Source organism: Coregonus lavaretus (assembly GCF_964263955.1).
Source record: "Coregonus lavaretus genome assembly, contig: HAP1_SCAFFOLD_5331, whole genome shotgun sequence".
In the NCBI taxonomy this organism is placed as follows: Eukaryota; Metazoa; Chordata; class Actinopteri; order Salmoniformes; family Salmonidae; genus Coregonus; species Coregonus lavaretus.
This window is the reverse complement of record NW_028158785.1, coordinates 18,045-35,442: the sequence shown is the minus strand read 5'-3', so window position 1 is coordinate 35,442 and position 17,398 is coordinate 18,045. Positions and strand designations below refer to the sequence as shown.

The 17,398-nt window shown below is 42.7% G+C and overlaps 1 protein-coding gene across 1 annotated transcript; it reads left to right on the top strand.

Annotated features, from left to right (window-relative positions):
* The first annotated feature begins 7,873 nt into the window (after positions 1-7,873).
* LOC311123586 (protein canopy homolog 3-like) lies at positions 7,874-14,939 on the top strand. Its single transcript, XM_084197824.1, has 6 exons — positions 7,874-8,088; positions 10,325-10,454; positions 11,409-11,505; positions 11,778-11,900; positions 12,049-12,166; positions 12,603-14,939. Exons 1-6 carry the CDS (start codon positions 7,980-7,982, stop codon positions 12,923-12,925), a joined length of 900 nt encoding a protein of 299 aa, XP_084053950.1. The 5' UTR covers positions 7,874-7,979; the 3' UTR covers positions 12,926-14,939.
* The last annotated feature ends 2,459 nt before the right edge of the window (positions 14,940-17,398 follow it).

Here is a 17,398-nt window from a genome sequence, read left to right as displayed (position 1 = left end):
GACCGTGCTGTGTAATGTGACCGCGCTGTGTAGTGTGACCGTGCTGTGTAGTGTGACCGTGCTGTGTAGTGTGACCACGCTGTGTAATGTGACCACGCTGTGTAGTGTGACCGTGCTGTGTAGTGTGACCGTGCTGTGTAGTGTGACCACGCTGTGTAATGTGACCGCGCTGTGTAGTGTGACCGTGCTGTGTAGTGTGACCGTGCTGTGTAGTGTGACCGCGCTGTGTAATGTGACCGTGCTGTGTAGTGTGACCGCGCTGTGTAGTGTGACCGCGCTGTGTAGTGTGACCGTGCTGTGTAATGTGACCGTGCTGTGTAGTGTGACCGCGCTGTGTAGTGTGACCACGCTGTGTAATGTGACCGCGCTGTGTAGTGTGACCGTGCTGTGTAGTGTGACCGCGCTGTGTAATGTGACCGCGCTGTGTAGTGTGACCGTGCTGTGTAGTGTGACCGTGCTGTGTAGTGTGACCGCGCTGTGTAGTGTGACCGTGCTGTGTAGTGTGACCGCGCTGTGTAGCCAAGGCAACTGTTATATAAACTCAGCCAAAAAAGAAACGTCCCTTTTTCAGGACCCTGTCTTTCAAAGATAATTAGGAAAAATCCAAATAACTTCACAGATCTTCATTGTAAAGGGTTTAAACACTGTTTCCCATGCTTGCTCAATGAACCATAAACAATTAATGAACATGCACCTGTGGAACGGTCGTTAAGACACTAACAGCTTACAGACTGTAGGCAATTAAAAGGTCACAGTTATGAAAACTTAGGACACTAAAGAGGCCTTTCTACTGACTCTGAAAAACACCAAAAGATAGATGCACAGGGTCCCTGCTCATCTGCGTGAACGTGCCTTAGGCATGCTGCAAGGAGGCATGAGGACTGCAGATGTGGCCAGGGCAATAAATTGCAATGTCCGTACTGTGAGACGCCTAAGACAGCGCTACAGGGAGACAGGACGGACAGCTGATCGTCCTCGCAGTGGCAGACCACGTGTAACAACACCTGCACAGGATCGGTACATCCGAACATCACACCTGCGGGACAGGTACAGGATGGCAACAACAACTGCCCGAGTTACACCAGGAACGCAAAATCCCTCCAACTGTCCACAATAGGCTGAGAGAGGCTGGACTGAGGGCTTGTAGGCCTGTTGTAAGGCAGGTCCTCACCAGACATCACCAGCAACAACGTCGCCTATGGGCACAAACCCACCATCGCTCTTCACTGACGAGTCGCGGTTTTGTCTCTCCAGGGGTGATGGTCAGATTCTTGTTTATCGTTGAAGGAATGAGCGGTACACCGAGGCCTGTACTCTGGAGCGGGATCGATTTGGAGGTGGAGGGTCCGTCATTGTCTGGGGCGGTGTGTCACAGCATCATCGGACTGAGCTTGTTGTCATTGCAGGCAATCTCAACGCTGTGTGTTACAGGGAAAACATCCTCTTCCCTCATGTGGTACTCTTCCTGCAGGCTCATCCTAACATGACCCTCCAGCATGACAATGCCACCAGCCATACTGCTCGTTCTGTGCGGGATTTCCTGTAAGACAGGAATGTCAGTGTTCTGCCATGGCCAGCGAAGAGCCCGGATCTCAATCCCATTGAGCACGTCTGGGACCTGTTGGATCGGAGGGTGACGGCTAGGGCCATTCCCCCCCAGAAATGTCAGGGAACTTGCAGGTGCCTTGGTGGAAGAGTGTGGTAACATCTCACAGCAAGAACTGGCAAATCTGGTGCAGTCCATGAGGAGGAGATGCACAGCAGTTCTTAATGCAGCTGGTGGCCACACCAGATACTGACTGTTACTTTTGATTTTGACCCCCCCTTTGTTCAGGGATACATTATTACATTTCTGTTAGTCACATGTCTGTGGAACATGTTCAGTTTATGTCTCAGTTGTTGAATCTTGTTATGTTCATACAAATATTTACACATGTTAAGTTTGCTGAAAATAAACGCAGTTGACAGTGAGAGGACGTTTCTTTTTTTGCTGAGTTTATATTCATACAGTGCATTCGGAAAGTATTCAGACCTCTTGACTTTTTCCACATTTTTTTACGTTACAGCCTTATTCTAAAATTGATTAAATTGTTCCCCCCCCCCCCTTATCAATCTACACACAATACCCCATAATGACAAAGCAAAAAACGTTTTTTTGAAAATTTACCAAATAGCCTCAATTCGTCGGGGGCATGGACTCTACAAGGTGTCGAAAACGTTACACAGGGATGCTGGCCCATGTTGACTCCAATGCTTCCCACAGTTGTGTCAAGTTGGCTGGATGTCCTTTGGGTGGTGGGGCATTCTTGATACACACGGGAAACTGTTGAGTGTGAAAAACCCAGCAGTGTTGCAGTTCTTGACACACTCAAACCGGTGCTCCTGGCACCTACTACCATACCCTGTTCAAAGGCACTTCAATCTTTTGTCTTGCCCATTCACCCTCTGAATGGCACACATACACAATCCATGTCTCAATTGTCTCAAGGCTTAAAAATCCTTATTTAACCTGTCTCCTCCCCTTCATCTACACTGATTGAAGTGGATTTAACAAGTGACATCAATAAGGGATCTTAGCTTTCACCTGGATTCACCTGGTCAGTCTATGTCATGGAAAGAGCAGGTGTTCCTAATGTTTTGTACACTCAGTGTATTTTATATTTTATAGTAAGAACAGGGCATATAATGAAAGATAACATATAATTTCCCCAAATAACCTTGTTGACTGTTGTGGGTTGCGCAAAGTGATATTCTGGGCTTATAAAACAAGCAAGAGCAGTGCGTGGGTTTCTCTTTACTTGACCTTATAGCACAGAGACATAGCTTATGAATGCATTTCTAACCGGTTATTTACATTTTTAGTCATTTAGCAGACGCTCTTATCCAGAGCGACTTACAGTTAGTGAATGCATACATTTTCATACTGGCCCCCCGTGGGAAAACGAACCCACATCCCTGCCGGCCAAACCCTCCCCTACCTTGGACGACGCTGGACCAATAGTGCGCCGCCCATGGGTCTCCCGGTCGCGACAGAGCCTGGACTCGAACCAGGATCTCTAGTGGCACAGCTAGCCTTAGACCACTGCGCCACTCAGGAGTTATAGGGTTAATGCAATTATCACAGCTGGTCTGGTGGTATTAAGTCCTTCCTCCCCGGTAATTTACCCGCTACTGAAGTTAACGAATTTCATCTTTGTGAGACGATTTGTTTACCGAGAAAAAATAAGAAAAAAGCCTAGAGGCCTATGACTTCTTAATCCGGCCCTGCAAATAGGTTTGGACTTTAACTGGGGTCAAATAGGTTTGGACATTTGCTGTGGAAATAGGTTTGGACTTTAACTGTGGTCAAATAGGTTTGGACATTTGCTGTGGAAATAGGTTTGGACTTTAACTGTGGTCAAATAGGTTTGGACTTTTACTGTGGTCAAATAGGTTTGGACTTTTACTGTGGTCAAATAGATTTGGACTTTTACTGTGGTCAAAAAGATTTTGACTTTTACTGTGGTCAAATAGGTTTGGACTTACTGTGGTCAAATAGATTTGGACATTTTCTGTGGTCAAATAGATTTGGACTTTTACTGTGGTCAAATAGATTTGGACTTTTATTACTGTGGTCAAAGAGATTTGGACTTACTGTGGTCAAATAGATTTGGACTTACTGTGGTCAAATATATTGTGACTTACTGTGGTAAAATAGGTTTGGACTTTAACTGTGGTCAAATAGATTTGGACTTTTACTGTGGTTAAATAGGTTTGGACTTTTACTGTGGTCAAATAGATTTGGACTTTAACTGTGGTCAAATAAATTTGGACTTACTGTGGTCAAATATATGTTGACTTACTGTGGTCAAATAGATTTGGACTTTAACTGTGGTCAAATAAATTTGGACTTACTGTGGTCAAATATATGTTGACTTACTGTGGTCAAATAGATTTGGACTTTAACTGTGGTCAAATAAATTTGGACTTACTGTGGTCAAATAGATTTGGACTTTTACTGTGGTCAAATAGGTTTGGACTTTTACTGTGGTCAAATAGATTTGGACTTTAACTGTGGTCAAATAGATTTGGACTTTTACTGTGGTAAAATAGATTTGGACTTACTGTGGTCAAATAGATTTTGACTTTTACTGTGGTCAAATAGATTTGGACTTACTGTGGTCAAATAGATTTGGACTTTTACTGTGGTCAAATAGATTTGGACTTTTAATGTGGTCAAATAGATTTGGACATACTGTGGTGAAATAGATTTGGACTTTTACTGTGGTCAAATAGGTTTGGACTTTAACTGTGGTCAAATAGATTTTGACTTTTACTGTGGTCAAATAGGTTTGGACGTTTACTGTGGTCAAATAGATTTGGACTTTAACTGTGGTCAAATAGATTTGGACTTTTAATGTGGTCAAATAGATTTGGACTTACTGTGGTGAAATAGATTTGGACATACTGTGGTCAAATAGGTTTGGACTTTAACTGTGGTCAAATAGATTTGGACTTTTACTGTGGTCAAATAGGTTTGGACGTTTACTGTGGTCAAATAGATTTTGACTTTTACTGTGGTCAAATAGGTTTGGACATTTAGTGTGGTCAAATAGATTTGGACTTTAACTGTGGTCAAATAGATTTGGACTTTTAATGTGGTCAGATAGATTTGGACGTACTGTGGTGAAATAGATTTGGACTTTTACTGTGGTCAAATAGGTTTGGACTTTAACTGTGGTCAAATAGATTTGGACTTTTACTGTGGTCAAATAGGTTTGGACGTTTACTGTGGTCAAATAGATTTGGACTTTAACTGTGGTCAAATAGATTTGGACTTTTACTGTGGTCAAATAGATTTGGACTTTTACTGTGGTCAAATAGATTTGGACTTACTGTGGTCAGATAGATTTGGACTTACTGTGGTCAAATAGATTTGAACTTTTACTGTGGTCAAATAGATTTGGACTTTTACTGTGATGAAATAGATTTGGACTTTTACTGTGGTCAAATATATTTGGACTTTTACTGTGGTGAAATAGATTTGGACTTACTGTGGTCAAATAGATTTGGACTTTTACTGTGGTGAAATAGATTTGAACTTTAACTGTGGTCAAATAGATTTGGACATACTGTGGTCAACTAGATTTGGACTTTTACTGTGGTCAAATAGATTTGGATTTTACTGTGTTCAAATAGATTTGGACTTACTGTGGTCAAATAGATTTGGACTTACTGTGGTCAAATAGATTTGGACTTACTGTGGTCAAATAGATTTGAACTTTTATTGTGGTCAAATAGATTTGGACTTTTACTGTGATGAAATAGATTTGAACTTTTACTGTGGTCAAATAGATTTGGACTTTTACTGTGGTGAAATAGATTTGAACTTTAACTGTGGTCAAATAGATTTGGACATACTGTGGTCAACTAGATTTGGACTTTTACTGTGGTCAAATAGATTTGGATTTTACTGTGTTCAAATAGATTTGGACTTACTGTGGTCAAATAGATTTGGACTTACTGTGGTCAAATAGATTTGGACTTACTGTGGTCAAATAGATTTGGACTTACTGTGGTCAAATAGATTTGGACTTACTGTGGTCAAATAGATTTGGACTTACTGTGGTCAAATAGATTTGGACTTACTGTGGTCAAATAGATTTGGACTTTAACTGTGGTCAAATAGATTGGACTTACTGTGGTCAAATAGATTTGGACTTTTACTGTGGTCAAATAGATTTGGACTTTTACTGTGGTCAAATAGATTTGGACTTTTACTGTGGTCAAATAGATTTGAACTTTTACTGTGGTCAAATAGATTTAGACTTTTACTGTGGTCAAATAGATTTTGACTTACTGTGGTCTTACTTATTTGGACTTACTTACCTGGACACTATATGGTACAAATATAGCACTGTACAGGAAAAACAAAAATTACAAAAAATTAACGATTTGACCTCTCTCTTTGTTTGCTTCATACAAGACTGGCACTCTTGGCCAATGATGGCAGTGACTCTTGGCTTGGCCAATGATGGCAGTGACTCTTGGCTTGGCCAATGATGGCAGTGACTCTTGGCTTGGCCAATGATGGCAGGGATTCTTGGCTTGGCCAATGATGGCAGGGACTCTTGACTTGGCCAATGATGGCAGTGACTCTTGGCTTGGCCAATGATGGCAGTGACTCTTGGCTTGGCCAATGATGGCAGTGACTCTTGGCTTGGCCAATGATGGCAGTGACTCTTGGCTTGTCCAATGATGGCAGTGATTCTTGGCTTGTCCAATGATGGCAGTGACTCTTGGCTTGTCCAATGATGGCAGTGACTCTTGGCTTGTCCAATGATGGCAGTGACTCTTGGCTTGGCCAATGATGGCAGTGACTCTTGGCTTGGCCAATGATGGCAGTGACTCTTGGCTTGGCCAATGATGGCAGTGACTCTTGGCTTGTCCAATGATGGCAGTGACTCTTGGCTTGTCCAATGATGGCAGTGACTCTTGGCTTGTCCAATGATGGCAGTGACTCTTGGCTTGGCCAATGATGGCAGTGACTCTTGGCTTGGCCAATGATGGCAGTGACTCTTGGCTTGGCCAATGATGGCAGTGACTCTTGGCTTGCCCAATAATGGCAGTGACAGATAATCCAACTATTAGCATATGATTAGGTGAGAAGCTAACTGCTTAAGAGAAACAATGAAAACAGTGTGATCAGTAGATGAAGTGTTAACTGACTGGCATTCCTGTAAAATACCCACGTTATCCTAATGATGATGAGCAGGCAGCAGACTTTACACATTTAAATCAGTCAGCCTTACGTGCTAAAACGTGCATCAGGCCAAGTGTTTTGGCTAGACAAATAAAATATATATTTTTGAGGCAGTATCCTAGTAAGATGATGTTGCTACAGGTTAGTATCACCCCTTTTACAGATATTTTTTTTCTTAAAATGACATGGAAACAATCAGTGGCGACCCGTCATTCAAATCTGTTTTTTGTGCCTGTTTTGCATGTTATTTTGCCATTAATACGTGTCACATATCAGTTTGCAAACAATGTAAAAAATAATCTAACAATCATTGAGTTAATAAAGCCGCCGTACAAACATGGTCTCTTTTTTGCTTTCTTGAGTAAGGCAGCTCCGAAATGCAGGTGTTTCAGCCAGCTCAGTGCTTTCTGTGGCGGTGGGGCAGCCAGTGGAAAATACGGACCGTAGGGGTTGGTAATGTTCTTTAGTTGCGCCGTGATTGGCTCAGTGTTCTGTCACCGCAAAATCTAAGGGTAGAGCTTGAAAATTCAAGCCCCTTGGCTGCTGCCATAGAGTTACATTAGAAGTGCCCATCCAAGAAGGCTCAAGGTCATTGGTCACAGATAAAATGACGTCAAATCATGCTATATCTACAGTAGCTTTGATTGGACTGATCATGTCAACATCATACTTTCAAAATCTAGCAGTCATGATCATGAATCAAGTCGACAATCTACTGGCAAATCCTTTTCAATCCTTGTCATATGAAGATAAATAATGAAGAGAAATTATAGATAAAATGCATCGGTGCTCGTCGGCCATTGGACATGAACTTTACACAAGAAGTTGGAAATCGCAAATTCAACAATGAGTTGTTTGGAAGGAATCAGTGGCTAACTAACTAAATGATAGGTCTACACACACAAAACACATTGTAGACTTTTATTTTTTTTGCAATCACATAATATCTCATATAAATACTTTTAATTATTCTTTGTATGATAACTAGTATAATATATATCGATAATTGTGCACATTTTCCATCATTTTCAGCTTAATCGTTCATTTACAAAGTATATAGGACGGAACTCTTATTCTGAAGGATTCCAAAAATCCGTGACCCGGAAGTACTTAGTTATTCTTGCCTACTTCACAGCGGTAAATCGTAGGTTGAGAACGAGATGTAAATAAGCGGATCTAACGGTCTAGATAACCGCAGACCTCTTTATTTACTAGACAACAACAACATTTAGTCAGAATGGTTTTGTTTACTTGTCTGACGGTGTTTTTGCTGAGCGCGTTGGTCGAGGGAGCAGAGAAGAAAGAGGGAGATGACGAGTGGGTTCACCTGCCTAATAAATGTGAAGGTAGGAAGAACAGGACCGATGCTATTCATTCACCCCCCATTTGGAAACCCAAAATAGAGAGAGCTGGTATTTTATTGTCTAAAACGAGTTGTATTATGTCTGAAATGTAGGCATACAAATACCCTTATAACCTTTCAGTCTTTTCCCGAGAAGAACAGACACAATACTATTCATTCGTTACATTTTTTAAAACTATTTTTAAAAAAAACCTAAGCTTATTTAATTCATTTTCATTCATTCTATTAGCCAGAACGAGTTGCATTATGTCATTTGTTACCCCTGATAAACGGATAGTAGTAGTCTTTGCCCGTTGTAGCGTAGCAGTGTGCGTGCGTGATGCAGAAGTGAAACCATACAGTTGACTACTTCCTCCTTTTAGACACCTGATACTACAGGAAATATAACGATTTATACTTCCTCTCTCTCTCTCAATTCAACTCAAAGGGCTTTATTGGCATGGGAAACATATGTTAACATTGCCAACGCAAGTGAAATAGATCAAACAAAAGTGAAATAAACAATAGAAAATGTACAGTAATCATTACACTCACAAAAGTTCCGAAGGAATAGAGACATTTCAAATATCATATTATGTCTACAGTGAGGGAAAAAAGTATTTGATCCCCTGCTGATTTTGTACGTTTGCCCACTGACAAAGAAATGATCAGTCTATAATTTTAATGGTAGGTTTATTTGAACAGTGAGAGACAGAATAACAACAAAAAAACGCATGTCAAAAATGTTATAAATTGATTTGCATTTTAATGAGGGAAATAAGTATTTGACCCCTCTGCAAAACATGACTTAGTACTTGGTGGCAAAACCCTTGTTGGCAATCACAGACATTTCTTGTAGTTGGCCACCAGGTTTGCACACATCTCAGGAGGGATTTTGTCCCACTCCTCTTTGCAGATCTTCTCCAAGTCATTAAGGTTTCGAGGCTGACGTTTGGCAACTCAAACCTTCAGCTCCCTCCACAGATTTTCTATGGGATTAAGGTCTGGAAACTGGCTAGGCCACTCCAGGACCTTAATGTGCTTCTTCTTGAGCCACTCCTTTGTTGCCTTGGCCGTGTGTTTTGGGTCATTGTCATGCTGGAATACCCATCCACGACCCATTTTCAATGCCCTGGCTGAGGGAAGAAGGTTCTCACCCAAGATTTGACGGTACATGGCCCCGTCCATCGTCCCTTTGATGCGGTGAAGTTGTCCTGTCCCCTTAGCAGAAAAACACCCCCAAAGCATAATGTTTCCACCTCCATGTTTGACGGTGGGGATGGTATTCTTGGGGTCATAGGCAGCATTCCTCCTCCTCCAAACACGGCGAGTTGAGTTGATGCCAAATAGCTCCATTTTGGTCTCATCTAACCACAACACTTTCACCCAGTTCTCCTCTGAATCATTCAGATGTTCATTGGCAAACTTCAGACGGCCCTGTATATGTGCTTTCTTGAGCAGGGGGACCTTGCGGGCGCTGCAGGATTTCAGTCCTTCACGGCGTAGTGTGTTACCAATTGTTTTCTTGGTGACTATGGTCCCAGCTGGCTTGAGATCATTGACAAGATCCTCCTGTGTAGTTCTGGGCTGATTCCTCACCATTCTCATGATCATTGCAACTCCACGAGGTGAGATCTTGCATGGAGCCCCAGGCCGAGGGAGATTGACAGTTCTTTTGTGTTTTTCCATTTGCAAATAATCGCACAAACTGTTGTCACCTTCTCACCAAGCTCCTTGGCGATGGTCTTGTAGCCCATTCCAGCCTTGTGTAGGTCTACAATCTTGTCCCTGACATCCTTGGAGAGGTCTTTGGTCTTGGCCATGGTGGAGAGTTTGGAATCTGATTGATTGATTGCTTCTGTGGACAGGTGTCTTTTATACAGGTAACAAGCTGAGATTAGGAGCACTCCCTTTAAGAGTGTGCTCCTAATCTCAGCTTGTTACCTGTATAAAAGACACCTGGGAGCCAGAAATCTTTCTGATTGAGAGGGGGTCAAATACTTATTTCCCTCATTAAAATGCAAATCAATTTATAACATTTTTTACATGCGTTTTTCTGGATTTTTTTGTTGTTATTCTGTCTCTCACTGTTCAAATAAACCTACCATTAAAATGATAGACTGATCATTTCTTTGTCAGTGGGCAAACGTACAAAATCAGCAGGGGATCAAATACTTTTTTCCCTCACTGTATATACTGTCTCTCTGTCCATCTCTCTGTCTCTCTCTCTCTCCTCTCAGTGTGTAAGTTCGTCAGTATTGAGATGAAGTCTGCCTTCGAGGAGACGGGCAACACCAAGGAATTGATCAAGAGGAACTACCGTTTCCTTGACGACAACAAGGGAGCTCCGCCAATCAAATATGTCAAGTCGTAAGTGACGTTTATCACACATTTACAGCTTGATGTCATAGAATGTGAAATGACTCTGAATAGATCTTCTCTTGCTGAATGCAGTAGTGTTTTCCCATAGGGCTCCTGTCAAAAGCAGTGCACTGTATTTGGAAATAGGATGCAAATTCATCTTATATAGAATGGAGTTGCCCCTAGACTGATCCAAGTTCAGTTTGATGTCTTCCCCACTTAATGATAAAGGTCAGGGACTGGTGAGGTTAAACTGATCCTAGATCTGGGCCTCACTTCTGCCTACATCCTATGTTCACTAGCTTTTGAGCCTTTCACTGTAGAAGTACTTGACTTGAGCGAGCGGTATCTATTTCCTCTCTGTGCCGTTTCTGTGGAGATAACAGGGCTGCTATGGTAGCAGGGGACAGGAACTTGGTCTGGGTCCCTTCCTGTGGGAGGCGGCCTAGGCTTTATAAATAGGAAGGTCTGTCATTATGTGACGGGAGGTTGAGTCATGACTTGTGAACACTAGAAGAAAGGCTAAATTACTAAATTAAACAGAGGATCATTTTTTTCAAACAAGCCTGCTTCGATCTCTCTCCCGTCCTCCATCTGTCAATCATTCTCTGTACCCCCTCCTCTCTCCTCTCTTCTCCCTCCCCTCCCTCCCCCTCCTCCCTCCCCCTCCTCCCTCCTCTCCCTCCCCCTCCCTCCCCCTCCTCCCTCCCTCCTCTCCCTCCCCCTCCTCTCCCTCCCCCCTCTCTTTCTCCCTCACTCTTTTTCTTGGCCTCCTCCTTTCTCTCATTTTATCTCTCTCCCCCCTCCCTATCCCCCCCCCTCCTTCTCTCCCCCCCCTCCCTCTCTCCCCCGCCTCCTTCTCTGCCCCGCCTCCTTCTCTCCCCCCTCCCTCTCTCCCTCCTCTCTCTCCCCCCTCCCTCCCTCTCTGTCTCTGTCTCTGTCTCTCTTTGTCTCTCTCTATAGAGATATCCGTTTCATTGAGGTTGTGGAGAATGTGTGTCAGAGGCTCTCTGGCTACAACCTACACAAGGAGAGGGAGGGCAGCAACCGCTTTGCCAAGGTCAGTACGTGTGTGTGTGTGTGTGTGTGTGTGTGTGTGTGTGTGTGTGTGTGTGTGTGTGTCAGAGGCTCTCTGAGTAAAGACAAGGACACACACATGTAATAACACACATCAATAGTTGTGTAACTAGACACAGATCATCTTTCCCTCTCTTTCTGCCTCCCTCCTCTCTCCCTCCTCTCCTTCTCTCCACCCCCTCTCTATCTACCCTCTCTATCTCCCCCTCCCCCCTCTCTCTCCACCCCTCTCCTCCCTCTCATCTCTCTCCCCAGGGTATGTCAGAGACCTTCTCTACCCTCCATGGTCTGGTCCATAAGGGGGTAAAGGTCGTCATGGATATCCCCTATGAACTTTGGAACGAAACCTCCGCAGAGGTCGCTGACCTCAAGAAACAGGTGAGGATTAATTGACCAATTTTAATTAATCAATTTATTAAAAATGGTATTCCCAAACATATCAACTGTCTTCTGTTTACTTTTCAAATGTTGGTGTGTGTGTGTGTGTGTGTCTCACCCTGTGTGTGTGTGTGTCTCTCTGTCTCAGTGTGATGTGATGGTAGAGAAGTATGAGGAGGTTATTGAGGACTGGTACAAAGGCAGCCAGGAGGAAGACCTCACCACGTACCTCTGTGAGAAACACGTTCTGAAGGGACAGGACACCGGTAATACAGAGACACATTAAGCACACTTACATAGACACACACACACTAACTTATTTGATGGTTTTGAATGTCTTAGTTATTAGAATGCTGGTTTAATTACTCTTGTTCTCTCCCTCCCACCCTCTTCCTCTCTCCTCCTCTCTCCTCCTCTCCCATCACCTTCCTCCTCTCCTCCTCTCTCCTCCTCTTCCTCCTCTCTCCTCATCTCTTCCTTCTCTCTCCTCTCTCCTCCTCTTCCTCCTCTCTCCTCCTCTTCCTCCTCCTCTCCCTCCTCCTCTCTTTCCTCCTCTTCCTCCTCCTCTCTCCTCTCCTCCTTTCCTCCTCTCTCCTGTATCCTCCTCTCTTTCCTTCTCTCTCCTCCTCCTCTTCCTCCTCATCTTCCTCCTTTCTCCTCTTCCTCGTCCTCCTCCTCCTCCTCCTCCTCCTCCTCCTCCAGCCTGTCTGAAAGAGGAGTACTCCAAGAAGAAGGGAGACGCGGCAGCCATCGCTGAGGACAGGAAGAAGAAAAATAAGAAGGGAGGAGGAAAGACGAAGAGCAAAGACCTGGGAGGAGGAGGAGGAGGAGGAGGGAGTGAGGGTGGCAGGCAGGAAGGAGAGAAGACGATGAAGAAGAAGAAGAAAGAGAAGGTGAAGAAGAAGAAGAAGAGGAAGGTGAAGGCTGAGAAGGAGAGAGTGGAGAGGGAGGAGAGGGAGGGGGTCTCATCAGACGAAGACATCCAGAAAAGGGTGGCTCTGCCTGGGAAGAACACAGAGCTGTGAGACCCTGGAGGAATGGAGCCCTGGGGTGAGTCCCAAATGGCACCCTATTCCCTACATAGTGCACTACTTTTGACCAGAGCCCTATTAGTCCTGGTCAAAAGTAGTGCACTACATAGGGAATAGGGTGCCATTTTGGATGCATTCCTAGAACCAGGGGACTGATCGGGAGGTATCTTTCTCTCTTCTCCTCTCATTTTTTCCATTGATTATGTGATTTGATCCCCCAGAACCCCTTGCTCTTGGTAGTCAGATCTGGATGGTTGTATTGACAATACTACTGAATCTATGGTCTCATATGTGAAGTGTTTGTGTGTGTGCGTGCAGGGTGTGTGTGTGTGTGTGTGTGTGTGTGTGTGTGTGTGTGTGTGTGTGTGTGTGTGTGTGTGTGTGTGTGTGTGTGTGTGTGTGTGTGTGTGTGTGTGTGTGTGCTGTTCTGACACATTCTTGTTGCTTTTAAATGTATTTTTGCTACGTACTTTGGTTACATGTGTTCAACTGATTTTTTGGGTAGGAATAATAATAATAATATTTAAATAGAAAAGTTATTTTAACGGGGCGGACCATGGCCTCTATCGACAAGCTCTCGACTGAAATAAGGAGTTTTATTTGAATTTTTACAGACAACCGGTCATAAAGTGAAGCAACATATTGGTATCGTTTTGCTTTTTAATTTTCAATATAAATATACTGTATATCAAACAGAATGTATTGTTCAGTGAGACTGTGGAATTATTTTCTATTTTCAATATAGAATTATCCTTATCATTTATAGAATAACCCTTATCATTTATAGAATAACCCTTATCATTTATAGAGTAAACCTTATCATTTATAGAGTAAATCTTATCATTTATTTGAGCCTCATTGTCTTTTTTTTTCTTGTTGTAGACTGCTGGATTTCTGTTTCTGTACTTTTGTTTTGTTTAAGATTGTTGTTCTCGGTCAGTGACTCAGCTGAGAGTATATATACTGAACAAAAATATAAATGCAACATACAACAATTTAAATGATTTTTACTGAGTTACAGTTCATATGAGGAAATCAGTCAATTGAAATAAAGTCATTAGGCCTTATTAATCTATGGATTTCACATGACTGGGAAGGGGCGGGGCCAATGGGTGGGCCTGGGAGGGCATAGACCCACCCACCGGGGAGCCAGGCCCAGCCAATCAGAATGAATTTTTCCCCACAAAAGGGGCTTTATTACGGACAGAAACACTCCTCAGTTTCATCAGCTGTCCGGGTGGCTGGTCTCCGACGATCCCGCAGGTGAAGAAGCTGGACGTGGAGGTCCTGGGCCGGCGTGGTTACACGTGGTCTGCGGTTGTACATACTGCCAAATTCTCTAAAACGACGTTGGAGGCGGCTTATGGTAGAGAAATGAACATTCAATTCTCTGGCAACAGCTCTGGTGGACATTCCTGCAGTCAGCATGGCAATTGCACACTCCCTCAACACTTGAGACATCTGTGGCCATTCTGTTTTGTGACAAAACTGCACATTTTAGAGAGGCCTTTTATAGTCTCCAGCACAAGGTGCACCTGTGTAATGATCATGCTGTTTAATCAGCTTCTTGATATGCCACACCTGGCCAGGTGGATGGAACTGTAAGTCGCTCTGGATAAGAGCGTCTGCTAAATGACTAAAATGTAAATGTAAATGATTGTCTTGGCAAAGGAGAAATGCTCACTAACAGGGATGTAAACAAATTTTTGCACAAAATTTGATAGATATAAGCTTTTTGTGCATTTGGACAATTTCTGGGATCTTTTATTTCAGCTCATGAAACATGGGACCAACACCTTACGTGTTGCCTTTATAGTTTTGTTCAGTATATATACTGCTTACAGTAGGTGTTAGTTAAATTGAGGTGTGCGAGAGAGAGCGTCTGTATGTGTATGTTTTTAAGACCTTGTGTGCAAATGTTACCAGGATTGTTGACTGGAGGGAAAGATGCTGGCTGTGGGTGAATCCCCAGAAACAACAAGGTGGGTCAATAAAATCACTGCTGTTGAAATCCTGTCTTTGAGCTGTGAGTTTATCTCCCGTCAGCTGATTTCAAAGAAGAAGAAAAAAAGAAAAATGTAAGCACTCACTAACTGTAAGTCGTTCTGGATAAGAGCGTCTGCTAAATGACTAAAATGTAAATATGTAAAATGGATGACATCTTTCTGTTGTTTTATAACCATTTAATGAGATTGATTGATTGAAATTGATTGAAATTGATTGATTGGGCAATTGATGGTTTTTCTTTTGAATCATCTGACCTGTTGGGGGGTTCAAATATGGGTACCTCCGACTGTTGTCAACAGAGACATTTGCCATAACTGCAGGCAGCAGAGATATGGCATGTCTCGGCCTAACCCTTACCCATGCCACAGTACCACAGTAATAATAACCATATCGCCTGTATTTACCCCCCCGCTAATTATCTGCTAATATGACTATCATAAAGAACTACAAATACCATGATGATCTGGACGAGACTTTGGGAAGAAATAACACCATTCTCCAAACACTGTCATTTACAAATTGATATGAGCTAGGTAAAAATGGGTAATCCGTTTGGATAAGGGAATTGTAAATGTAAATGACAATAGTTTTAGATCTATTTGACCTTATTATCACTGGACACAAATGTGAAACCAGTCATGTGGCAGCAAACTGAAACATATCAACATATCACTTTTTTCCCCACAGTAGAGTTTATGACATGCTGTGCCATTGTGCAGAATTTAAAATTGTACAGACTTTTAAACTTGCAGGGATGGGTACTCTCGAATGGCTTAATTATAGGCTACCCCGACTTCCTCCGTTTCCTCTTTCTGTCAGGTAGTAGGCCTAATAACGACACATATTCAACTGCCAATTTACTGATAGTTCCCTTCAGTTGGATGTTTTTTTGAATGAATCAAACCACCGTTTTCTTTCTTCTGTGTCCAAAGCGGTTTTTTATTGATTCATAAATACTTTCCTAAACCTAAATAATCTACATGATCAGAGTATTTTTTTTAAATCTATCAATTGGTGTTGAAACTGAGATAAATATGCGTATACAGTTGAAGTCGTTAGTTTACATAAACTCATTTTTCAACCACTCCACAAATTTCTTGTTAACAAAATATAGTTTTGGCAAGTCGGTTAGGACATCTACTTTGTGATTGACACAAGTAATTTTTCCAACAATTGTTTACAGACAGATTATTCACTTAAAATTCACTGTATCACAATTCCAGTGGGTCAGAAGTTTACATACACTAAGTTGACTGTGCCTTTAAACAGTTTGGAAAATTCCAGAAAATGATGTCATGGCTTTAGAAGCTTCTGATAGGCTAATTGACATCATTTGAGTCAATTGGAGGTGTACCTGTGGATGTATTTCAAGGCCTTCCTTCAAACTCAGTGCCTCTATGCTTGACATCAGGGGAAATCAAAAGAAATCAGCCAAGACCTCAGAAAAAAAATTGTAGACCTCCACAAGTCTGGTTCATCCTTGGGAGCAATTTCCAAACGCCTGAAGGTACCATGTTCATCTGTACAAACAATAGTACGCAAGTATAAACACCATGGAACCACGCAGCCGTCATACCGCTCAGGAAGGAGACACGTTCTGTCTCCTAGAGATGAACGTACTTTGGTGCGAAAAAGTGCAAAACAATCCCAGAACAACAGCAAAGGACTTTGTGAAGATGCTGGAGGAAACCGGTACAAAAGTACCTATATCCACAGTAAAACGAGTCCTATATCGACATAACCTGAAAGGCCACTCAGCAAGGAAGAAGCCACTGCCCCAAAACCGCCATAAAAAAGCCAGACTACGGTTTGCAACTGCAAATGGGGACAAAGATTGTACTTTTTGGAGAAATGTCCTCTGGTCTGATGAAACAAAAATAGAACTGTTTGGCCATAATGACCATTGTTATGTTTGGAGGAAAAAGGGGCAGGCTTGCAAGCCGAAGAATACCATCTCAACCGTGAAGCATGGGGGTGGCAGTATCATGCTGTGGGGGTGCTTTGCTGCAGGAGGGACTGGTGCACTTCACAAAATAGATGGCATCATGAGGAAGGACAATTATGTGGATATATTGAAGCAACATCTCAAGACATCAGTCAGAAAGTTAAAGCTTGGTCGCAAATGGGTCTTCCAAATGGACAATGACCCCAAGCATACTTCCAAAGTTGTGGCAAAATGGCTTAAGGACAACAAAGTCAAGGTATTGGAGTGGCCATCACAAAGCCCTGACCGCAATCCTATAGAACATTTGTGGGCAGAACTAAAAAAGCGTGTGCGAGCAAGGAGGCCTACAAACCTGACTCAGTTACACCAGTTCTGTCAGGAGGAATGGGCTAAAATTCACCCAACTTATTGTGGGAAGCTTGTGGAAGGATACCCAAAACGTTTGACCCAAGTTAAACAATTTAAAGGCAATGCTACCAAATACTAATTGAGTGTATGTAAAGTTCTGACGCACT

What these genes read in the sequence shown, in the direction of transcription:
- LOC311123586 (XM_084197824.1), top strand. Translation starts at nt 7,980, where the DNA reads ATGGTTTTGTTTACTTGTCTGACGGTGTTTTTGCTGAGCGCGTTGGTC. An exon ending in CCAATCAAATATGTCAAGTC is followed by an intron (nt 10,455 to 11,408) that starts GTAAGTGACGTT and finishes CTCTCTCTATAG; the next exon opens with AGATATCCGTTTCATTGAGG. An exon ending in TCTGAAGGGACAGGACACCG is followed by an intron (nt 12,167 to 12,602) that starts GTAATACAGAGA and finishes CTCCTCCTCCAG; the next exon opens with CCTGTCTGAAAGAGGAGTAC.